The sequence below is a fragment of the Carcharodon carcharias genome, chromosome 36 (assembly GCF_017639515.1).
Source record: "Carcharodon carcharias isolate sCarCar2 chromosome 36, sCarCar2.pri, whole genome shotgun sequence".
Lineage (NCBI taxonomy): Eukaryota > Metazoa > Chordata > Chondrichthyes > Lamniformes > Lamnidae > Carcharodon > Carcharodon carcharias.
This window is the reverse complement of record NC_054502.1, coordinates 3,641,985-3,667,125: the sequence shown is the minus strand read 5'-3', so window position 1 is coordinate 3,667,125 and position 25,141 is coordinate 3,641,985. Positions and strand designations below refer to the sequence as shown.

Genomic DNA, 25,141 nt, shown 5'->3' with positions numbered 1-25,141 from the left:
ATACTTTCTTTGAACAATACCTTCACCCTTACCCCTTTCATTCCTTTCCTATCTTTCCTGAACACCTTGTATCCAGGAATATTTATCATCCAGTCCTCCCCTTCTTTGAGCCAGGTCTCTGTTATAGCCATAGCATTGTATTTCCAGGTGACAACCTGCACCTGGAGCTCTACAATTTTATTTACCACATTCCATGCGTTCACGTCCATGCACAGTAACACAGATTTCGAGTTAATTACTCTGTCCTACTCTGACCCCCACCTATTAACTTACTATTCTTTATTCTAGTCTTATCTCCCTCAGTGTTCTGTGCACCTTAGTATTCCTCTCTGATATTAGCTCCTGGTTCCCAATTCCCAACTCTTCCCAATTCAGATGAAGGGTTATCAACCTGAAAGTTTAACTCTCTCTCTCTCTCCACAGATGCTATCAAACCTGCTGAGTATTTCCAGCAATTTTTATTATAACTAATTTTCCATCTTCTGCCTCAGCTCATGTGCTGCTGAAGCCCTCTTCTATGTCTTTGTAGCCTCTAGCCTAACTGTTCTAATTCTCTCCTGGCTGGCACACCTTTGTCCGCCCTCCCTAAACCTCAGCTCATCCAAAACTCTGTTGCCCTTATGTCCTAACTCACACCAAATCCCATTCACCCTTCGCCCCATGTGCTTGCTGACCCATAGTGGCTCCTGGTTAACAACATCTTGAGTATAAAATTCTCAAGCCCCTCTATGCCCCTACTTCTGTTACCTCTTCCAGCCTTTTAACCCTCTGAGATCACTGTGCTCCTCCAATTCTGGCCTTTTGAGAATTTTAATCGTTCCACCATTGGCGGCCGTGTCTGCAGCCCTGGGCCCTAAGCTCTGGAATTCCCTCCCTAAACCTCTCCACCTCTTTCTCCTCCTTTAAAAACTACTTGCTTTAAAACTTACCTCTTTGACCAGGCCTTTCGTCACCAGTCCTATTATTTTCTTGTGTGTCTTGACATCAAATCTTGTTTAATAATGCTCTTGTTAAATGCCTTGGGATGTTTTACTGTGTTAAAGGTGTCATATAAATACAAATTGCTGTTGTTCTTACTTGGAGAGATAAACAAAGACTTCAAGATCTTTTAAAAAGAAGACTGTGTGAGACATGATATTGAGACACCACATGTGTGTGGTGTGTTGCTTGCGAAGTAACTAACAGAAGAGGCAGGAAATCAGTTCAAAAGTGGGCTGGTTCAGTGGCTGGGAGATACTTAGTGAAATGCACTGAACAGGTCTCAGTCATGTTCAACTACCTCACAAACGATATGAAATGGTCAATGTGGCCAGTAGAGTGACACAACATCCTTCAAGGTCATCATCACCAAGGGACTGACAGAAACTGACTTTAAAATGATCAGGATAGAATTAAACACTATGATACTTGTCAAATGAGTACAATTAAAGTAGATATAAAATTTGGATTGGAACTGTTAAGGGCCTGGGAGTTATAATACTTAGTAAGGAATATCCACAAGTTGGATACAGTTTAAAAAAAGAGAGCCGGAGGATCTTTTCAAGTCCATTTGATTTGATAGTTAAGACATTAATACTTATATGTAAATAATTGCGAATTAGCAACACTTTTGCAAGAGAGTTTTATTGAGTGAGGTAATCTGTAGGTGGAGACTACCATTGCAGGTAGATAGTGAACAAGGGTCACATTTCACCAGAGAAATTTTCACTCAGATGCCAAAAATATTGGAGGTTACACACAAATTTCACATCAGTCACCAGCCACGTTCTTCTGCAGCAGTGGAAAGAGAGAACAGAAATTTAAAAACAATGTTGGACAAGTTATGTACAGATCACCTCACTCAATGGGCTAACATGTTACTACTGTGCCTCGTAGCTATGAGATCAACTCCTCACAGAACCAGAGGAGGTTTTCCTTGTCAGACAATGACGGGGAGACTTGTGAGAACACTAGGCCGACTGACACCGACAGCAGCGAGTACTACAGCACAGATCAAAATGGCTGGAACAAACAGCTCTACTGGCTAGCTTTTGAGTTGCGAATCCACACGAACAAAGGACCCAATGTAGATTCTTCTACATCCCCCTCTAAACATTCCTTGAAGCAGGAACCTTAAAAAAATCCCAAGCATTCTCCGGGCTCCTGCAGTCTCGACTGGGGGGGCGGGGGCGTCCACAGCTATTTTTTGACATTTGGAGCAAAATGTTCCATCAAGGTTGCATCCGTTTTGCCAGCTGAACTGCTCCCTCACAGCACGATCTAAGGAATGATTTGCTGGTCAACCAATACTTTTAAATGGTCATTCATCTCCATGTTGCTTGTGGGATCTTGCTGTCTCCAAAGTGACTGCCACACACACTAACAGCAGCCATGCTGGGTTGTAGATGGAATGTGTTGAAATATTTGAGCTGGAAGACACGAATGAACTCCCGTCTTTCCAAATACAGTTGAAGGAATGAGAGGATAACAAAATGTAAATTTGCTGTAATCTTTTTAAAACATGTAACAGTAATGTTAACAAAAAAATAATCTTTTAAAAAAGTTATACAAAAAAAGAGAACCATCAGACAGATGAGTATAGCTACAAATCTCGTGACAGCACATTCTTAAACCGCACACATAGAATCTCGTTCATCCATGGTGTAGTGACCTCAGTATATTCTTACTCCTTGTTAAGTCGCTATACACTGACCAGAGCTGAGGGAATTATGATGGGGATGAGACTGTGAACCCGGCCCCCGAGGATACATCATTCCCAACCTCCGGGTCACAATGAAGCCTCAATGCTTTGCAGCCATTGAGGAAGGAGTGGAATGGTTAGGGTTTGGAACAAAGGGTGTGTTTCTCGAGCCTCGCTTCACTCTGTGGGCTGGGGTGAGGCAGGTGAAACAGGCTAAAACCCAGGCCCACCCCACCGAGCCACAACCCTGCCCCAAGGTCATGATCTCCCTGGAGCCAAAGGTGTCAGCAGATGGACTGTCGATCTGCCAGCGTCCACCATTCACCAGAAGATCAGTCAAGATATGATGACCGATTCAGCGAGTTGGAGCATCAGTGAGAAAATACTGGAATCAAGCTTCCCCCAAAAGGGCTACCCATCCTGCAGTCCATCTGTGCCAGCATTAGACATTGTCAGAGTTCTCTGAAGGAAAGTATTTACAGAGAACACTAGGGACATCTAGTGGCAGAATCAGCATGTGCTAGTGACAGCTTTTTACTAACAGGTAAAAGTTGGAGGTTGGGTTGAATGTGGCTCAGGTTGCCTCCCCTCAGCTAAGCTTTTTGGAGGTGGTAATCAGCCCTCGGTTACATTGCTCCCCTCCACCACCCACCTCAAGCGGGTCCCCTGCATCTTTCAGCCTGCTTGTCAGGAACAGTGATCTCTCCACACTAAAATCCAGCTCTTCAAAACCAAATACATCACATGTTGACAGAATTGCAGCTTTCAAGGTTCAGGGTGCAAGGTAACAATAAAGGAAGTGTGAAGTCAGATCACATGGTTATGAAAAAGTTTGCTTAGTCAGCTGTCCACTTCTTTTTAAACAAACGCCTCCCCATTCTCCCTACCCAACTCCATGGCTCCCTGTGCAAGATGCACAGGCACTCAATCCAGTGTGCTCCTCTCCTGGAGGTGCCAGTCTTCACAGCCATTGTCCAGCCACCTCACCCAGGCAGCCAGGACTGGGTGAGTCAAGATAGCTGAAAGGTTAGACAACTGCACTGAGTCGAAGCCTAATCCCACGGTGTCTCTCTCTCTCTCTCTCTCTCTATGCCTCTCACTCATATGCACATAAGGAACACAGGCTACATAGCACAAAGGCACTGCAGAGCACAGCAAATTGTTCAAAATGTCAGACAGAGAAAGCTGTGAAACATTTAGTAACGACTTTGTATACCTCGATATTTACTGGGGTGACTTAGGTGGTGAATTCTGAAAAGAGGGGCAGTCGCTGCAACTGGAGAGAACAGCAGATAAACAGAGAGGGGGCAGTAAGAGATGGGACTGCAGCAAGACTGGGAAGGGGGCACCAATAAATAGAGAAGGGAGCAGGGAGAGGTGTGGGGGGGGGCAGAGACAGAGAAAGGGGGCCAGAGAGGGGGGTGGGGGAGGGGGGGGGGGGGAGAAGAGAGAGAGGGGGAGGGAAGGGAGAGAGAGAGGGGGAGAGAGGGTGGGGAGAGAGAGTAGAAGAGAGAGAGAGAGAGAGAGAGAGAGGGAGAGGAAGAGAGGGTTTGTGATGAGAGAATCCAACAACTTCCGAGTATGAGACAGTGCCAGGTTGTTGGGGATGGAAGGGGGTTTGGGTCTGTCCTGAACACAGTGGAACAGCTTGGGGCTTCACAGCAAGGTCCCTGGTGGAACACAACAGGCCACAGTGGGAATACAAAGCAAGCAATCTGCTGAGCCTCCAAGGATGTTGTAGGTAGAAACAGATCAGTCAGGGCTCCTACTCTTGTCACTATCAAATGAGCCTCACTAAGGTGAGAGAGAGGGGACGGAGAGTGTGTCTGTCCCTAAGTGTCAGTCTGCCTGCCTGTGTTGGCGTCTGTGTGAAATGGTGTATAAGGCACTGACAGCAGGCTTCACAGGTACATTCATTGTCTGGGATACCACACAGAAAACAATCCCTCAGCTGAAGTACTGCTGGCCTAGTCAGCCACAATGAGACAGTAGTTACAGTCAGGAGGAGCTGGGACCCTCACTGTTAACTCACAGTCAGGAGGAGCTGGGATATTCACTGTTAACTCACAGACAGGAGGAGCTGGGATCCTCACTGTTAACACACAGATAGGAGCAGCTGGGATATTCACTGTTAACTCACAGTCAGGAGGAGCTGGGATATTCACTGTTAACTCACAGTCGATAGGAGCTGGGATCCTCACTGTTAACTCACAGTCAGGAGGAGCTGGGATCCTCACTGTTAACTCACAGATAGGAGGAGCTGGGATATTCACTGTTAACTCACAGACAGGAGGAGCTGGGATATTCACTGTTAACTCACAGACAGGAGGAGCTGGGTCACTGTTAACTCACAGACAGGAGGAGCAGGGATATTCACAGTTCACTCACAGACAGGAGGAGCTGGGATATTCACTGTTAACTCACAGACAGGAGGAGCTGGGATCCTCACTGTTAACTCACAGTCAGGAGGAGCTGGGATCCTCACTGTTAACTCACAGATAGGAGGAGCTGGGATATTCACTGTTAACTCACAGTCAGGAGGAGTTGGGACATTCACTGTGAACTCACAGACAGGAGGAGCTGGGATATTCACTGTTAACTCACAGTCAGGAGGAGCTGGGATCCTCACTGTGAACTCACAGTCAGGAGGAGCTGGGATATACACTGTTAACTCACAGACAGGATGAGCTGGGATATTCACTGTTAACTCACAGACAGGAGGAGCTGGGATCCTCACTGTGAACTCACAGTCAGGAGGAGCTGGGATATTCACTGTTAACTCACAGACAGGATGAGCTGGGATATTCACTGTTAACTCACAGACAGGAGGAGCTGGGATATTCACTGTTAACTCACAGACAGGAGGAGCTGGGTCACTGTTAACTCACAGACAGGAGGAGTTGGGATATTCACTGTGAACTCACAGACAGGAGCAGTTGGGAGCCTCACTGTTAACTCACAGACAAGAGAAGCTGGGATATTCACTGTTAACTCACAGACAGGAGGACCTGGGTTCCTCACTGTTAACTCACAGTCAGGAGGAGCTGGGATACTCACTGTTAACACAAAGTCAGGAGGAGCTGGGATCCTCACTGATAACTCACAGTCAGGAGGATCTGGGTTCCTCACTGTTAACTCACAGTCAGGAGGAGCTGGGATCCTCACTGTTAACTCACAGAGAGGAGGAGCTGGGATATTCACTGTTAACACACAGACGGGAGCAGTTGGGAGCCTCACTGTTAACTCACAGACAAGAGAAGCTGGGATATTCACTGTTAACTCACAGACAGGAGGACCTGGGTTCCTCACTGTTAACTCACAGTCAGGAGGAGCTATGATACTCACTGTTAACACAAAGTCAGGAGGAGCTGGGATCCTCACTGTTAACTCACAGTCAGGAGGAGTTGGGATATTCACTGATAACTCACAGACAGGAGGAGCTGGGTTCCTCACTGTTAACTCACAGTCAGGAGGAGCTGGGATCTTCACTATTAACTCACAGAGAGGAGGAGCTGGGATATTCACTGATAACTCACAGACAGGAGGAGCTGGGATATTCACTGTTAACTCACAGACAGGAGGAGTTGGGATATTCACTGTTAACTCACAGTCAGGAGGAGTTGGGATATTCACTATTAACTCAAAGTCAGGAGGAGCTGGGATATTCACGGTTAACACAGTCAGGAGGAGCTGGGATCCTCACTGTTAACTCACAGACAGGAGGAGCTGGGACACTCAATGTTAACTCACAGTCAGGAGGAGCTGGGACACTCACTGTTAACTCACAGACAGGAGGAGCTGGGATATTCACTGTTAACTCACAGACAGGAGGAGCTGGGATATTCACTGTTAACTCACAGACGCGGGGAGCTGGGATATTCACTGTTAACTCACAGACAGGAGGAGCTGGGATCGTCACGTTTAACTCACAGACAGGAGGAGCGGGGACATTCAGTTAACACACAGTCAGGAGGAGCTGGGATATTCACTGTTAACTCACAGACGCGGGGAGCTGGGATATTCACTGTTAACTCACAGACAGGAGGAGCTGGGATCGTCACGTTTAACTCACAGACAGGAGGAGCGGGGACATTCAGTTAACACACAGTCAGGAGGAGCTGGGATATTCACGGTTAAATCACAGACAGGAGGAGCTGGGATATTCACTGTTAACTCACAGTCAGGTAGAGCTGGGATATTCACTTAACTCACAGACAGGAGCAGTTGGGAGCCTCACTATTAACTCACAGACAGGAGGAGCTGGGATATTCACTGTTAACTCACAGTCAGGAGGACCTGGGTTCCTCACTGTTAACTCACAGTCAGGAGGAGCTGGGATACTCACTGTTAACACAAAGTCAGGAGGAGCTGGGATCCTCACTGTTAACTCACAGTCAGGAGGAGCTGGGATACTCACTGTTAACACAAAGTCAGGAGGAGCTGGGATACTCACTGTTAACACAAAGTCAGGAGGACCTGGGTTCCTCACTGTTAACTCACAGTCAGGAGGAGCTGGGATACTCACTGTTAACACAAAGTCAGGAGGACCTGGGTTCCTCACTGTTAACTCACAGTCAGGAGGAGCTGGGATACTCACTGTTAACACAAAGTCAGGAGGAGCTGGGATACTCACTGTTAACACAAATTCAGGAGGAGCTGGGATCCTCACTGTTAACTCACAGTCAGGAGGAGCTGGGATCCTCACTGTTAACTCACAGTCAGGAGGAGCTGGGATATTCACTGTTCACTCTCAGTCAGGAGGAGCTGGGATATTCACTGTTAACTCACAGTCTGTAGGAGTGGGACATTCAGTTAGCACACAGTCAGGAGGAGTTGGGATATTCACAGTTAACACACAGTCAGGAGGAGCTGGGATCCTCACTGTTAACTCACAGAAAGGAGGAGTTGGGATATTCACTGTTAACTCACAGTCAGGAGGAGCTGGGATATTCACTGTTAACTCACAGTCAGGAGGAGCTGGGATATTCACTGTCAACTCACAGTCAGGAGGAGCTGGGATATACACTGTTAACTCACAGACAGGAGGTGCTGGGATCCTCACTATTAACTCACAGTCAGGAGGAGCTGGGATATTCACTGTTAACTCACAAACAGGAGGAGTTGGGATATTCACTGTTAACTCACAGTCAGGAGGATCTGGGATATTCACGGTTAACTCACAGTCAGGAGGAGCTGTAATATTCACTGTTAACTCACAAACAGAAGGTGCTGGGATCCTCATTATTAACTCACCGTCAGGAGGAGCTGGGATATTCACTGTTAACTCACAGTCAGGAGGAGCTGGGACACTCACTGTTAACTCACAGACAGGAGGAGCTGGGATATTCACAGTTCACTCACAGACAGGAGGACGTGGGATATTCACTGTTAACTCACAGACAGGAGGAGCTGGGATCCTCCCTGTTAACTCACAGACAGGAGGAGCTGGGATATTCAATGTTAACTCACAGACAGGAGGAGCTGGGATATTCACTGTTAACTCACAGACAGTAGGAGCTGGGATATTCAATGTTAACTCACAGTCAGGAGGAGCTGGAATATTCACTCTTTACTCACAGTCAGGAGGAGTTGGGATATTCACTGTTAACTCACAGACAGGAGGAGCTGGGATATTCACTGTTGACTCACAGTCAGGAGGAGCTGCGACACTCACTGTTAACTCACAGACAGGAGGAGCTGGGATATTCACAGTTAACTCACAGACAGGAGGTGCTGGGATCCTCACTATTAACTCACAGTCAGGAGGAGCTGGGATATTCACTGTTAACTCACAGACAGGAGGAGCTGGGACATTCACTGTTAACTCACAGTCAGGAGGAGCTGGGACATTCACTGTTAACTCACAGTCAGGAGGAGCTGGGATATTCACTGTTAACTCACAAACAGGAGGAGCTGGGATATTCACTGTAAACTCACAGACAGGAAGAGCTGGGACCCTCACTGTTAACTCACAGACAGGAGGAGCTGGGATATTCACTTAACTCATAGACAGGAAGAGCTGGGATATTCACTGTTAACTCACAGACAGGAAGAGCTGGGATATTCAATGTTAACTCACAGTCAGGAGGAGCTGGAATATTCACTCTTAACTCACAGACAGGAGGAGCTGGAATATTCACTGTTAACTCACTGACAGGAGGAGCTGGAATATTCACTGTTAACGCACAGTCAGGAGGAGCTGGAATATTCACTGTTAACTCACTGACAGGAGGAGCTGGGACATTCACTGTTAACTCACAGTCAGGAGGAGCTGGGATATTCACTGTTAACTCACAGACAGGAGGAGCTGGGATCCTCACTGTTCACTCACAGACAGGAGGAGCTGGGATATCCACTGTTAACTCACAGTCAGGAGGAGCTGGGATATTCACTGTTAACTCAGTCAGGAGGAGCTGGGACATTCAGTTAACTCACAGTCAGGAGGAGTTGGGATATTCACTGTTAACTCACAGTCAGGAGGAGCTGGGATATTCACCGTTAACTCACAGTCAGGAGGAGTTGGGATATTCACTGTTAACTCACAGACAGGAGGAACTGGGATATCCACTGTTAACTCACAGTCAGGAGGAGTTGGGATATTCACTGTTAACTCACAGACAGGAGGAGCTGGGATATTCACTGTTAACTCACAGACAGGAGGAGTTGGGATATTCACTGTTAACTCACAGACAGGAGGAGCTGGGATATTCACTGTTAACTCACAGTCAGGAGGAGCTGGGACATTCAGTTAACTCACAGTCAGGAGGAGCTGGGATATTCACTGTTAACTCACAGACAGGAGGAGCTGGGACATTCAGTTAACTCACAGACAGGAGGAACTGGGATATTCACTGTTAACTCACAGTCAGGAGGAGCTGGGATATTCACTGTTAACTCACAGACAGGAGGAGCTGGAATATTCACTGTTAACTCACAGTCAGGAGGAGCTGGGACATTCAGTTAACTCACAGACAGGAGGAACTGGGATATTCACTGTTAACTCACAGTCAGGAGGAGCTGGGATATTCACTGTTAACTCACAGTCAGGAGGAGCTGGGATATTCACTGTTAACTCACAGTCAGGAGGAGCTGGGATATTCACTGTTAACTCACAGACAGGAGGAGCTGGGATATTCACTGTTAACTCACAGTCAGGAGGAGCTGGGATATTCACTGTTAACTCAGTCAGGAGGAGCTGGGACATTCAGTTAACTCACAGTCAGGAGGAGTTGGGATATTCACTGTTAACTCACAGTCAGGAGGAGCTGGGATATTCACCGTTAACTCACAGTCAGGAGGAGTTGGGATATTCACTGTTAACTCACAGACAGGAGGAGTTGGGATATTCACTGTTAACTCACAGACAGGAGGAGCTGGGATATTCACTGTTAACTCACAGTCAGGAGGAGCTGGGACATTCAGTTAACTCACAGTCAGGAGGAACTGGGATATTCACTGTTAACTCACAGTCAGGAGGAGCTGGGATATTCACTGTTAACTCACAGACAGGAGGAGCTGGGATATTCACTGTTAACTCACAGACAGGAGGAGCTGGAATATTCACTGTTAACTCACAGTCAGGAGGAGCTGGGACATTCAGTTAACTCACAGACAGGAGGAACTGGGATATTCACTGTTAACTCACAGTCAGGAGGAGCTGGGATATTCACTGTTAACTCACAGTCAGTAGGAGCTGGGATATTCACTGTTAACTCACAGACAGGAGGAGCTCAGAGCTGAGTTGTTTAGCGTAAGCCGACTGCTTTCTACTGATTGAACGAAGCAGGGAGGAAATGGCCAATGAGGCACTTCTTGAAAGGATCACTAAACACATCACAGTAAGTAACCAGCCCCTCATCCTCAGAAACAGCGCAAAGACACATTGCATAGCTCATAGAACATATTAATCTGCTTTCTTTCCTATGTTACACTATCTACAGTATGTACACAATCAAGACTGTCCCCTCCCCATGTCAGCACAGACTACAGCCTTTGGTACACAGCTCTACCAGGACAAGGCTGCAGTAGCACACATTCCATAATGCTGGTCACTGTAGAGTCCAAAGCACAAGTTCAGGAGACAGACCATGGGAGAGAAGAAGACAGAGGAGGCAAGAGACAGAGAGAGAGAGAGAGAGAGAGAGAGAGAGAGAGAGAGAGAGAGAGAGAGAGAGAGAGAGAGAGAGAGAGAGAGGAGGCAAGAGAGAGAGAGAGAGAGAGAGAGAGTGAGAGGAGGCGAGAGAGAGAGAGAGAGAGGAGGCTAGAGAGAGAGAAGAGGCGAGAGAGAGAGAGAGGAGGCGAGAGAGAGAGAGGAGGCGAGAGAGAGAGAGGAGGCGAGAGAGAGAGAGGAGGCGAGAGAGAGAGAGGAGGCGAGAGAGAGAGAGGAGGCGAGAGAGAGGAGGCGAGAGAGAGAGAGGAGGCGAGAGAGAGAGAGGAGGCGAGAGAGAGAGAGAGGAGGCGAGAGAGAGAGAGGAGGCGAGAGAGAGAGAGGAGGCGAGAGAGAGAGAGGAGGCGAGAGAGAGAGAGGAGGCGAGAGAGAGAGAGGAGGCGAGAGAGAGAGTGAGAGGAGGTGAGAGAGAGAGAGAGAAGGCGAGAGAGAGAGGTGAGAGAGAGAGAGGGAGAGAGAGAGGAGGCGAGAGAGAGAGGTGAGAGAGAGAGAGGGAGAGAGAGATTAGGCGAGAGAGAGAGAGGAGGCGAGAGAGAGAGGGAGAGAGAGAGGAGGCGAGAGAGAGAGAGAGAGAGACAGCGAGAGAGAGAGGAGGCGCGAGGGAGAGAGGAGGCAAGAGAGAGAAAGAGAGAGGAGGTGAGAGAAAGAGAGAGAGAGGACGCGAGAGAAAGAGGGAGAGGAGTCGAGAGAGAGAGAGAGAGGAGGCGAGAGAGAGAGAGAGAGAGGAGGCGAGAGAGAGAGAGAGGAGGCGAGAGAGAGAGAGAGAGAGGAGGCGAGAGAGAGAGAGAGGAGGCGAGAGAGAGAGAGAGAGGAGGCGAGAGAGAGAGGAGGCGAGAGAGAGAGGAGGCGAGAGAGAGAGGAGGCGAGAGAGAGAGGAGGCGACAGAGAGAGAGAGGAGGCGAGAGAGAGGAGGCGAGAGAGAGAGGAGGCACGAGAGAAAGTGGGAGAGGGGAGGCGAGAGAGAGAGAGGGAGAGAGGAGGCGAGAGAGAGAGGAGGCGAGAGAGAGAGGAGGCGAGAGAGAGAGGAGGCGAGAGAGAGAGGAGGCGAGAGAGAGAGGAGGCGAGAGAGAGAGGAGGCGAGAGAGGGAGAGGAGGCGAGAGAGAGAGAGAGAGGAAGCGAGAGAGAGAGGAGGCGAGAGAGAGAGAGGAGGCGAGAGAGAGAGGAGGCAAGAGAGAGAGAGAGAGAGAGAGAGAGGAGGCAAGAGAGAGAGAGAGAGAGAGAGAGGAGGTGAGAGAGAGAGGAGGCGAAAGAGAGAGGAGGCGAAAGAGAGAGGAGGCGAAAGAGAGAGGAGGCGAAAGAGAGAAAGAGAGAGGAGGTGAGAGAGAGAAAGAGAGAGGCGAGAGAGAGAAAGAGGAGGTGAGAGAGAGAGAGAGAAAAAGAGAGAGAGGAGGCGAGAGAGAGAGAAAGAGAGAGGCGAGAGAGAGAGAGGAGGCGAGAGAGAGAGAGGAGGCGAGAGAGAGAGAGGAGGCGAGAGAGAGAGAGGAGGCGAGAGAGAGAGTGAGAGGAGGTGAGAGAGAGAGAGAGAAGGCGAGAGAGAGAGGTGAGAGAGAGAGAGGGAGAGAGAGAGGAGGCGAGAGAGAGAGGTGAGAGAGAGAGAGGGAGAGAGAGATTAGGCGAGAGAGAGAGAGGAGGCGAGAGAGAGAGGGAGAGAGAGAGGAGGCGAGAGAGAGAGAGAGAGAGACAGCGAGAGAGAGAGGAGGCGCGAGGGAGAGAGGAGGCAAGAGAGAGAAAGAGAGAGGAGGTGAGAGAAAGAGAGAGAGAGGACGCGAGAGAAAGAGGGAGAGGAGTCGAGAGAGAGAGAGAGAGGAGGCGAGAGAGAGAGAGAGAGAGGAGGCGAGAGAGAGAGAGAGGAGGCGAGAGAGAGAGAGAGAGAGGAGGCGAGAGAGAGAGAGGAGGCGAGAGAGAGAGAGAGAGGAGGCGAGAGAGAGAGGAGGCGAGAGAGAGAGGAGGCGACAGAGAGAGAGAGGAGGCGAGAGAGAGGAGGCGAGAGAGAGAGGAGGCACGAGAGAAAGTGGGAGAGGGGAGGCGAGAGAGAGAGAGGGAGAGAGGAGGCGAGAGAGAGAGGAGGCGAGAGAGAGAGGAGGCGAGAGAGAGAGGAGGCGAGAGAGAGAGGAGGCGAGAGAGAGAGGAGGTGAGAGAGAGAGGAGGCGAGAGAGGGAGAGGAGGCGAGAGAGAGAGAGAGAGGAAGCGAGAGAGAGAGGAGGCGAGAGAGAGAGAGGAGGCGAGAGAGAGAGGAGGCAAGAGAGAGAGAGAGAGAGAGAGAGAGAGAGAGGAGGCAAGAGAGAGAGAGAGAGAGAGAGAGGAGGTGAGAGAGAGAGGAGGCGAAAGAGAGAGGAGGCGAAAGAGAGAGGAGGCGAAAGAGAGAAAGAGAGAGGAGGTGAGAGAGAGAAAGAGAGAGGCGAGAGAGAGAAAGAGGAGGTGAGAGAGAGAGAGAGAAAAAGAGAGAGAGGAGGCGAGAGAGAGAGAAAGAGAGAGGCGAGAGAGAGAGAGGAGGCAAGAGAGAGAGAGGAGGCGAGAGAGAGAGAGGAGGCGAGAGGGGGCGAGAGAGAGAGAGGGGGCGAGAGAGAAAGAGAGAGAGGAGGCAAGAGAGAGAAAGAGAGAGGAGGCGAGAGAGAGAAAGAGAGAGGAGGCGAGAGAGAGGGGGGGGCGAGGGAGAGATAGAGGAGGCGACAGAGAGAAAGAGAGAGAGGTGGCGAGAGAGAGAGAGAGCGAGGAGGCGCGAGACCTGTCCCCACCAGTACTGTACCCCAGTGTTACACAGAGACAGACACATCCCCACCAGTACTGTATCCGTGTTACACAGTGACAGACCTGTCCCCACCAGTAATCTACCCCAGTTTTATACAGTGACAGACCTGTCCCCACCAGTACTGTACCCCAGTGTTATACAGTGACAGACCTGTCCCCACCAGTACTGTACCCCAGTGTTATACAGTGACAGAGCTATCCCCACCAGTACTGTACCCCAGTGTTATACAGTGACAGACCCGTCCCCACCAGTACTGTACCCCAGTGTTATACAGTGACAGACCCGTCCCCACCTGTACTGTACCCCAGTGTTATACAGTGACAGACCCGTCCCCACCAGTACTGTACCCCAGTGTTACACAGTGAAAGACCTGTCCCCACCAGTACTGTACCCCAGAGTTATACAGTGACAGACCCATCGCCAGTACTGTACCCTGGTGTTATACAGTGACAGACCCATCCCCACCAGTACTGTACCCCAGTGTTGTACAGTAACAGACCCATCCCCACCAGTACTGTACCCCAGTGTTGTACAGTGACAGACCCATCCCCACCAGTACTGTACCCCAGTGTTGTACAATGACAGACCCATCCCCACCAATACTGTATCCCAGTGTTGTACAGTACAGTTCTTTACCAGCACCCCACGCATTAAGCTCGACAGACTTTCTCACTATTATATTGGGGCTTTGTTGCAGTTTACGTGGAATGGGTGGGATGCTGTAATCCCGAGAGTGGACAGTCAGATCACATAATGTGTGCAGAAAGGGGAAGGTATGATATTCAGTACTGGACTGAACAAATGGTTTTAATTCCCAGTGCCGTGTTTGTCTGAGACCAGTGGTTTGGAATGGGAATGTTCCAGAGGAAAGTCCAGCTCTGCAGCTCAGGGCTGTAATGGAGGTTACAGCCACGCTGAGTGCCCAGAGAGGAACAAACCAGGTTGTGTGGATGTCTATGGGGTCTGGGAGGGCTGGGTGCTGCTGTCGGCTGCTGAAGAAGCAGATTGAAGCTTGGCTGTGAAGGCCTCCAGGGTCAAACAGCCTGCTGACACTCATTAATTTGGGATCACATGCATGGGCATGCACACCATTCAGTGTGGTGCTCGTGGTCCCTCAGAGTCAGTATCCTCGGGCAAGGGAGGGAGAGATGGAAGGGGGGGGCTTCTGTGAAAGAAGTGTCAAGATTCAATTGCCTGAATGTGCTGCCTCTGCTTCACTTGCAGAAAATCTTCGGAAGGATTCCAGCCAGCAGGGCCAAAGTGGCTGAAGGGGGAATGGAGGATTAAACTCAGTCTGAAACCGAACCACTGCTCCCTGCAGCATATACCTACTCTGCTGCCATTCCTTAGTCATTAATTAAACTGCATTGGAGGACAGGTCAATGAGCCAGTGCTATGCCAAGGAGGGATAGAGACCAGGGTGCGTCAGCCTGTCACTGACTATATGGCCTCTACCCGACCCTCTTCTCTCCCCACCCCACTTTCTCATTCCTCGTCTTTCCTCTCTTTCTCCCTGCCTCTCTATAGACATCCCACATTGTTAATTATCAAAGAACTATCACAGAATCTGCTCCGTGCAGTAACTGCACTCACCGCCCCCACTTCCCTCCCTCTCCCACCAAACCGACCCCCACAAGCGCTTTTTGTTTTGCTTAAAACATTGAATATATTTCTTCTTTTCGTAAAATAGGTAAATTATTCACAAATATCTTCTTTTTAAAAAGGAACTAAAACGCCCTAGGGACTCTCTCTACTGTTTCAAGGTTAGGCGGTCAGTTCAATTCTACAGACCATAAGCTTAATAATACACAGTATTTACACTTCTTGTGTGTCTCTATCTCTTCCCCCTAGAGCCCTCCTCATTAGTAACAGAGATCAGCGATAGGCACCCTGGGGGTCAGCCAGCTCACTGCACAGTGAGAGACTGGGAGCAGTCTGCACACAGTGACATAACAATCATCAAACACCTAGCGCCACAGCCTCTTGCTCTCAACAGTCCTGATACTTCAGTCCACTTGGCTCACAGTGTCTTTGCCCACAACCATTCCATTCATTCATTGTTTTGATCACTGCGGGCATTGGGGTTGGTAGGTTGGGGGAGTTGGGGGGGGGGTGTGGGGTTAGTGGGGGGTGTGGGAAGGGCAAGGAGGGCTCCTCCCCACACACCCTCTCCCATCTCTCTCTCCCAACGCTAGCCATTAGAGACGGAATGAATCCTCCACCGCGGGGTCAGACAAGAGGGTCAGGTTAGGGTCGCTGAGCATGCTCAGTCCATCCAGAGTCAGGGGCTCGATCTTGAGCTCATCGTCCAATGGGTATTGAGAATCCACCTCGAAGCCCGGGACACCAGCCAGAGCGCTGGTGATTTCCTTCGAAAAGCCAGGAGGAGAGTCGCCTGGGGAAAGGACAAAGAGACAGGAGTGAAATGAGTGTGTGCCATAGGCAAGGAGATGAAGCTCCCTGAGCAAACTAATAACCAATTAGAAAGATGCCGTGGCCATTGAGAAAGGGGATTCACATGACCAGATGATCAGCTCAGCCACAGGCCAAGCTGCAGGACAATGGCAAAAGGTTCAACCAAGGAACAGAGTGTCAACTCAAAGGACAATGGGAGAGTGCAAGGGCTCAGCCTAGCACGGAGTTCGGGAGGGCTTCACTGTGTAGGAATCATGTGGATCACGTACCTGTGAGGATGATATTGGGAATTGTTCCCATTCGATTGGAATAATACACGTTCTGCTTGTTGAGAAGCTGAGGATCCTGGAGACTATCGCTGCTGTCCATTGGACCCATCGTGCCGGCCTGTGAGAAACCGCTGTTCCCGGTGTCTCCACAGAATATGTTGCTGTTGAGTGGTAGATTACCAGCTAAAGTCTGCGAGTTGCACTGCTCGAGCTGAGGAAGAAAGAAAGGCTCTATACAATTAACAGTCTCATCTGAGTCAGCAAGGCTGTTCAGTTCGGGTGACAGCGTTCACAGTCTACAGGGAGAGCAGTTCACCTTTGAATTCCCCAGTCACCCCACCGCGAGAGGTCCCAACGCACACCCAGGTACGGGTACACCTGGCACCAACGCACACCCAGCCCCAACACACACCCAGGTACGGGTACACCTGGCCCCAACGCACACCCAGGTACGGGTACACCTGGCACTAACACACACCCAGGTACGGGTACACCTGGCACCAACGCACACCCAGGTATGGGTACACCTGGCACCAACGCACACCCAGGTACGGGTACACCTGGCACCAACGCACACCCAGCACCAACGCACACCCAGGTACGGGTACACCAGGCACTAACACACACCCAGATACGGGTACACCTGGCACCAACGCACACCCAGGTACGGGTACACCTGGCACCAACGCACACCCAGGTACGGGTACACCTGGCACCAATGCACACCCAGGTACGGGTACACCTGGCACCAATGCACACCCAGGTACGGGTACACCTGGCACCAACGCACACCCAGGTACAGGTACACCTGGCACCAACGCACACCCAGGTACGGGTACACCTGGCACCAACACACACCCAGGTACAGGTACATCTGGCACTAACACACCCAGGTACGGGTACACCTGGCACTAACACACACCCAGGTATGGGTACACCTGGCCCCAATGCACACCCAGGTATGGGTACACCTGGCCCCAATGCACACCCAGGTATGGGTACACCTGGCCCCAACACACACCCAGGTACGGGTACACCTGGCACTAACACACACCCAGGTACGGGTACACCTGGCACTAACAAACACCCAGGTATGGGTACACCTGGCACTAACACACACCCAGGTGATCCACAGAGGAGAGGGTGGGAGGGCAGGAGAGAAGGTGGGCAGTGAAGGGTGGAAGGGTGGATGGGGAGGGCGGGTGGTAGGAGGGGAGGTGGAAGGCGGGGTTAGTGGAGGGGGGTGGTAGGTAGGGGAGGGGATGGGGAGGGGTGAGGGAGAGATATCTGTTTCAGATCCAGGGGTGGCAGAGCAGGCATGGGGAAGAAGCTGTGACTTACCTGGTGAGACAGGTCACTCATCTGCCGGCTTGACAACTGCTGCTCAAAAAAAGAATCTCCAAACAGGTTTTTGAGTAGTGAGGTTTGCTGTGGGGAAATAATTTGTGTCGAGTGTTAACACTGGGAAGCTCAGAGCGAGGACAAAAAGCTCAATGCTCAGAACCAACCCAATCTCTTGTTCAGGGTATGGTCGACATGCCTCTCACATTTAGACCAGGATATCTCTCTCTCTCTCTCTCTCGTGTACCTCTTACACTTCACAGCCCCTGCACCATGCCCTGAAGTTCTGGATCTTCCTGAATTGCTCTCTCCAGAGTCCAGCCTCCAAGCAAGTCTGAGCAGTGAGGTCTACACCACAGCGCCTCTCAAGCACGCTCCACCATTCAATATGATTGTGGCTAATCAGCACTGACTCCATTTCCCTGCCTGTTCTCCAGACACCTTGATTTCCTCAGAGGCCAAAACTTTTATCAACCTGGGTTTTGAATATGCTCATCAACTGCACATCCACAACCTCCTGGGCAAGGGAATTCCAAAGAATCCAACTCCCTGAAGAAATGTCTCCTCATCTCAGTCCAAAATAATAGGCCCCTTAGCCAGAGACTGTGTCTCTGTGTTCTAGATTCCCCGACCAGTGGAAACACACACTCGGTATCTACCCTGACAAACCCCTTCAGAATCTTGTAGGTTTCAATAAGACCACCTTTCATCCTTCTAAACTCTACAAGAATATAGACTCCATTTACTCAGCCTCTCATCATTGGACAGTCCCCTCATTCCAGGGACCAGTTTAGTGAATCTTGGCTGCACCGCCTCCAGTGCAAGTATATCCTTCCTTAGATGTGAAGACCAAAACTGTGCACACTATGCCAAGTGTGGTCTCACCAAAAGCCAGCCTTTACGCCACAGAAGATAGCCAATCAGCCCATCTAGTCCATGCCAGCTCTCTGGAGAGTAATCCAGCTAGTCCCATTCTCCCACTTAACACCCACAGCTCTGCAAGTTTATTTCACTCAAGTGTCCATTTAATTTCCTTTTTCAAATCATTGATCGTCTCCGCTCCCATCGCCCTTGCAGGTGGGGAGTTCTCGATATGAACACATGAATCAGGAGGAGTAGGCCATTCGGCCCCTCAAGCCTGTTCTACCATTTCATAAGATCATGGCTGATCTGAATGTGGCCTCAACTCCACTTCCCCATCTATCCTGATGCCCTTTGACTCCTTGTTAGTCAAGAATTTATCTACCTCTGCCGTAAAGATATCCAATGACCCTGCCTCCAAAGACTCACAAACCTCGAAAAAAAAACTTCTCCTCATCTCCGTCTTAAATGGGAGGGAGACCCCTTATTTTTAAACTGCGTCCCCTGGTTCTAATCTCTCCCACAAGGGGAAACATCCTCTCAGCCTCCACCCTGTCAAGTCCCTTCAGGATCTTATATGTTTCAATAAGATCACCTCTCATTCTTCTAAACTCCAATGGACACAGGCCCGGCCCATCCAGCCTATCCTCAGAAGATAAGCCCCCCTCCCTGCCCCCAACAATCCCTGATATCAGTCGAGCGAACCTTCAGTGAACTGCCTCTAACAAATTTATATCCTTTCTTAAATAAGACAACCAAAACTGTACACAGTACCCCAGATGTGGTCTCACCAATAACCTATACAACTGTAGCATAACATTCCTACTCTTTTATTCAATTCTCTTTTCAGCAAATAACAACAATCCATTTGCCTTCCTAATCTGCATACCAACTTTATGCGACTCATGCACCATGACACCCAGATCTCTCTGCACCACTGAGTTCTGCAATCTCTCTCTGGTTAAATAGTATACTGCTTTTCTATCCTTCCTGCCAAGGTGGACAAGTTCACACTTTCCCACATTATACTCCATCTGCCAAATTTCTGCCCAGTCACTTAACCTGTTTCCCTTTGTAGACTCCTTATGCCCTCTTCACAACTTACTATCCTACCTAATTTAGCATCATCAGCAAATTTGGCTCCCACACATTCAGCCCCTTCACCCAAGTCATAAATTCTAAACAGTTGAGGTTGCAGCACTAACCCCTGCGGCACTCCGCTCCTCACATCTTGCCAACCCAAAAATGGTCCACTTATGCCTACTCTATTTCCTGTTAGCTAACCAATCCACTATCCATGTTAATATGTTACCCCCAAAGCCATGATCATCGCCATTTGCCACGTAAAAATGTTCTTACATCCCCCACATCTCTTATCCAAACCTTCAATCTATGTTCCCTAATCAGCTAATGGGAACAGTTTCTCTTTGTCTATCTTATCTAAACCTGTCATAATCTTGTTCACCTCTATCAAATCTCCCCTCAACCTCCTTTGCTCCAGTTTGTCCAACCTAACCTTCCAGCTAACATGTCCCATCCCTGGGACCATTCTGGTAAATCTCCTCTGCACCCTCTCAAGGAGCCTCATATCCTTCCCAAAGCATAGTGACCAGAACTGGATGCAGAACTCTAACTGGGGCCTAACTAGAGCTTTATACAGGTTCAACATAACTTCCCTGCTTTGGTACTCAATGCCGCTATTTATGAAGCTCAAGATCCCATATACTTGCTAACTAACCTCTACTATGTCCTGCCACCTTCAAAGATCTATACACAGGAACCCTCAGGTCCCTCTGTTCCTGCACTCTCTTTAGAACTATGTCATTAAGTCTAAGAGAGAGAGAGGGAGAGTGGGGGCAGGGAGAGGGGGCGAGTGGGGGCAGGGAGAGAGGGCGAGTGAGGGCAGGGAGAGGGGGCGAGTGGGGGCAGGGAGAGGGGGCGAGTGGGGGCAGGGAGAGGGGGCGAGTGGGGGCAGGGAGAGGGGGCGAGTGGGGGCAGGGAGAGGGGGCGAGTGGGGGCAGGGAGAGAGGGTGAATGGGAGAGGATGGGGGGATAGAGAGAGGGTGGGGGGGGTTAGAGAGAGGGTGGGGGGGTTAGAGAGAGGGTGGGGGGGTTAGAGAGAGGGTGGGGGGGTTAGAGAGAGGGTGGGGGGGTTAGAGAGAGGGTGGGGGGGTTAGAGAGAGGGTGGGGGGGTTAGAGAGAGGGTGGGGGGGTTAGAGAGAGGGTGGGGGGGTTAGAGAGAGGGTGGGGGGGTTAGAGAGAGGGTGGGGGGGTTAGAGAGAGGGTGGGGGGGTTGAGAGAGAGGGTGGGGGGGATAAGAGAGAGAGGGTGGGGGGATTAGAGAGAGAGGGTGGGGGGGGATTAGAGAGAGAGGGTGGGGGGAGAGAGAGAGAGGGTGGGGGGGGGAGAGAGAGAGGGTGGGGGGGAGAGAGAGAGAGGGTGGGGGGGGGAGAGAGAGAGGGTGGGGGGGAGAGAGAGAGGGTGGGGGGGGTTAGAGAGAGGGTGGGGGGGGTTAGAGAGAGGGTGGGGGGTTAGAGAGAGAGGGTGGGGGGGGAGAGAGAGAGAGGGTGGGGGGGGAGAGAGAGAGGGTGGGGGGGGGAGAGAGAGAGGGTGGGGGGGGTTAGAGAGAGGGTGGGGGGATTAGAGAGAGAGGGTGGGGGGGAGAGAGAGAGAGGGTGGGGGGGGGAGAGAGAGAGGGTGGGGGGAGAGAGAGAGAGGGTGGGGGGGGTTAGAGAGAGAGGGTGGGGGGGTTAGAGAGAGAGGGTGGGGGGGTTAGAGAGAGAGGGTGGGGGGGAGAGAGAGAGGGTGGGGGGGGTTAGAGAGAGGGTGGGGGGTTAGAGAGAGAGGGTGGGGGGGGAGAGAGAGAGAGGGTGGGGGGGAGAGAGAGAGGATGGGGGGAGAGAGAGAGAGGGTGGGGGGGTTAGAGAGAGAGGGTGGGGGGGTTAGAGAGAGAGGGTGGGGGGGTTAGAGAGAGAGGGTGGGGGGGTTAGAGAGAGAGGGTGGGGGGGTTAGAGAGAGAGGGTGGGGGGATTAGAGAGAGAGGGTGGGGGGATTAGAGAGAGAGGGTGGGGGGGTTAGAGAGAGAGGGTGGGGGGGATAAAGAGAGAGAGGGTGGGGGGGGGGATAGAGAGAGGGTGGGGGGGAGAGAGAGAGGGTGGGGGGGAGAGAGAGAGGGTGGGGGGGTTAGAGAGAGGGTGGGGGGGTTAGAGAGAGGGTGGGGGGGGAGAGAGAGAGGGTGGGGGGGGGAGAGAGAGGGTGGGGGGGGAGAGAGAGAGAGGGTGGGGGGGAGAGAGAGAGGGTGGGGGGGAGAGAGAGAGGGTGGGGGGGAGAGAGAGAGGGGTGGGGGGGAGAGAGAGAGGGTGGGGGGGAGAGAGAGAGGGTGGGGGGGGTTAGAGAGAGGGTGGGGGGAGAGAGAGAGAGGGTGGGGGGGAGAGAGAGAGGGTGGGGGGGAGAGAGAGAGAGGGTGGGGGGGGAGAGAGAGGGTGGGGGGTTAGAGAGAGAGGGTGGGGGGGATAGAGAGAGGGTGGGGGGATTAGAGAGAGAGGGTGGGGGGGAGAGAGAGAGAGAGGGTGGGGGGGTAGAGAGAGAGGGTGGGGGGGATTAGAGAGAGAGGGTGGGGGGATAGAGAGAGGGTGGGGGATTAGAGAGAGAGGGTGGGGGGGAGAGAGAGAGAGAGGGTGGGGGGTAGAGAGAGAGGGTGGGGGGGATTAGAGAGAGAGGGTGGGGGGGAGAGAGAGAGGGTGGGGGGGAGAGACAGAGGGTGGGGGGGAGAGAGAGAGAGGGTGGGGGGGAGAGAGAGAGAGGGTGGGGGGGAGAGAGAGAGGGTGGGGGGGAAGAGAGAGAGGGTGGGGGGGGGAGAGAGAGAGGGTGGGGGGGGAGAGAGAGAGGGTGGGGGGGATAGAGAGAGGGTGGGGGGGATAGAGAGAGGGTGGGGGGGAGAGAGAGAGGGGTGTCTGGGGGTAGAGAGAGAGGGGTGTCTGGGGGGAGAGAGAGAGAGAGGTGTCTCGGGGGGATAGAGAGAGGTGTCTCGGTGGGGGGAGAGAGAGAGAGGTGTCTCGGTGGGGGGAGAGAGAGAGAGGTGTCTCGGTGGGGGGGGAGAGAGAGAGAGAGGGTGGGGGGGTTAGAGAGAGAGGGTTGTGGGGATAAAGAGAGAGAGGGTGGGGGGGTTAGAGAGAGAGGGTGGGGGGGAGAGAGAGAGGGTGGGGGGGGAGAGAGAGAGGGTGGGGGGGGAGAGAGAGAGGGTGGGGGGAGAGAGAGAGGGTGGGGGGGATAGAGAGAGGGTGGGGGGGATTAGAGAGAGAGGGTGGGGGGGTTAGAGAGAGAGGGTGGAGGGGGGATAGAGAGAGGGTGGGGGGGATAGAGAGAGGGTGGGGGGGAGAGAGAGAGGGTGGGGGGGGGAGAGAGGGTGGGGGGGAGAGAGAGAGGGTGGGGGGGGGGGAGAGAGGGTGGGGGGGAGAGAGAGAGAGAGGGTGGGGGGGTTAGAGAGAGAGGGTGGGGGGGATAAAGAGAGAGAGGGTGGGGGGGAGAGAGAGAGGGTGGGGGGGGAGAGAGAGGGTGGGGGGGATTAGAGAGAGAGGGTGGGGGGGGGGAGAGAGAGAGAGGGTGGGGGGGATAGAGAGAGGGTGGGGGGGATAAAGAGAGAGAGGGTGGGGGGGATAGAGAGAGGGTGGGGGGGGAGAGAGAGAGGGTGGGGGGGATAGAGAGAGAGGGTGGGGGGAGAGAGAGAGGGTGGGGGGTTAGAGAGAGAGGGTGGGGGGGTTAGAGAGAGAGGGTGGGGGGGAGAGAGAGAGAGGGTGGGGGGAGAGAGAGAGGGTGGGGGGGGAGAGAGAGAGGGTGGGGGGAGAGAGAGAGGGTGGGGGGGATTAGAGAGAGAGGGTGGGGGGTTAGAGAGAGAGGGTGGGGGGGATAAAGAGAGAGAGGGTGGGGGGGATAGAGAGAGGGTGGGGGGGAGAGAGAGAGGGTGGGGGGGATTAGAGAGAGAGGGTGGGGGGGATTAGAGAGAGAGGGTGGGGGGTTAGAGAGAGAGGGTGGGGGGGATAGAGAGAGAGAGGGTGGGGGGGAGAGAGAGAGGGTGGGGGGGAGAGAGAGAGGGTGGGGGGGAGAGAGAGAGGGTGGGGGGGTTAGAGAGAGAGGGTGGGGGGGGGGAGAGAGAGGGTGGGGGGGTTAGAGAGAGAGGGTGGGGGGGAGAGAGAGAGGGTGGGGGGGGAGAGAGAGAGGGTGGGGGGGTTAGAGAGAGAGGGTGGGGGGGGGAGAGAGAGGGTGGGGGGGTTAGAGAGAGAGGGTGGGGGGGGGAGAGAGAGGGTGGGGGGGGTTAGAGAGAGAGGGTGGGGGGGAGAGAGAGAGGGTGGGGGGGAGAGAGAGAGAGGGTGGGGGGGAGAGAGAGAGGGTGGGGGGGAGAGAGAGAGAGGGTGGGGGGAGAGAGAGAGAGGGTGGGGGGGTTAGAGAGAGAGGGTGGGGGGGAGAGAGAGAGAGGGTGGGGGGTTAGAGAGAGAGGGTGGGGGGGAGAGAGAGAGGAGGGTGGGGGGGAGAGAGAGAGAGGGTGGGGGGGGAGAGAGAGAGGGTGGGGGGGAGAGAGAGAGAGGGTGGGGGGGATAAGAGAGAGAGGGTGGGGGGGAGAGAGAGAGGGTGGGGGGGAGAGAGAGAGAGGGTGGGGGGGAGAGAGAGAGGGTGGGGGGTAGAGAGAGAGGGTGGGGGGGATTAGAGAGAGAGGGTGGGGGGGAGAGAGAGAGGGTGGGGGGAGAGAGAGAGAGAGGGTGGGGGAGAGAGAGAGAGGGTGGGGGATTAGAGAGAGAGGGTGGGGGGTTAGAGAGAGAGGGTGGGGGGGAGAGAGAGAGGGTGGGGGGAGAGAGAGAGGGTGGGGGGATTAGAGAGAGAGGGTGGGGGGGATTAGAGAGAGGGTGGGGGGGAGAGAGAGAGGGTGGGGGAGAGAGAGAGGGTGGGGGGATTAGAGAGAGAGGGTGGGGGGGATTAGAGAGAGAGGGTGGGGGGGGAGGAGAGAGAGAGGGTGAGGGGAGAGAGAGAGAGGGTGGGGGAGAGAGAGAGAGGGTGAGGGGAGAGAGAGAGAGGGTGAGGGGAGAGAGAGAGAGGGTGGGGAGAGAGAGAGAGGGTGGGGGGGAGAGAGAGAGGGTGGGGGGGTGAGAGAGAGAGGATGGGGGAGGAGAGAGAGAGGGTGGGGGGGATAGAGAGAGGGTGGGGGGGATAGAGAGAGGGTGGGGGGGATAGAGAGAGAGAGGGTGGGGGGGGAGAGAGAGAGGGTGGGGGGGGATAGAGAGAGAGAGGGTGGGGGGGATAGAGAGAGGGTGGGGGGGAGGGAGGAGAGAGAGGGTGGGGGGGAGAGAGAGAGGGTGGGGGGGAGAGAGAGAGGGTGGGGGGGATAGAGAGAGAGAGGGTGGGGGGGAGAGAGAGAGGGTGGGGGGGGGGATAGAGAGAGGGTGGGGGGGGAGAGAGAGAGGGTGGGGGGGAGAGAGAGAGGGTGGGGGGGAGAGAGAGAGGGTGGGGGGGAGAGAGAGAGGATGGGGGGGAGAGAGAGAGGGTGGGGGGGATAGAGAGAGGGTGGGGGGCGATAGGAGAGAGGGTGGGGGGATAGAGAGAGAGGGTGGGGGGGAGAGAGAGAGGGTGGGGGGGTAGAGAGAGAGAGGGTGGGGGGGATAGAGAGAGG

General features: G+C 52.8%; 1 protein-coding gene across 9 annotated transcripts in view; it reads right to left on the bottom strand.

Moving 5' to 3' along the window:
- Window positions 1–1,633: 1,633 nt before the first annotated feature.
- Window positions 1,634–25,141, bottom strand: part of LOC121272902 (CREB-regulated transcription coactivator 2-like) — a 238,865-nt gene continuing 215,357 nt past the window's right edge. For 7 of the 9 annotated variants that reach the window (XM_041179740.1, XM_041179747.1, XM_041179743.1 and 4 more), the window contains 3 exons: window positions 17,623–17,709; window positions 16,282–16,492; window positions 15,216–15,992 (listed from right to left, as the gene is read on the bottom strand). In XM_041179740.1, coding sequence (XP_041035674.1) covers window positions 15,796–15,992; window positions 16,282–16,492; window positions 17,623–17,709 — 495 coding nt within the window. In that variant the 3' untranslated portion in view covers window positions 15,216–15,795. Of the gene's footprint in view, window positions 2,409–15,215; window positions 15,993–16,281; window positions 16,493–17,622; window positions 17,710–25,141 lie in introns of those variants that run through there. The other 2 variants (XM_041179748.1, XM_041179745.1) reach the window with 2 other exon arrangements.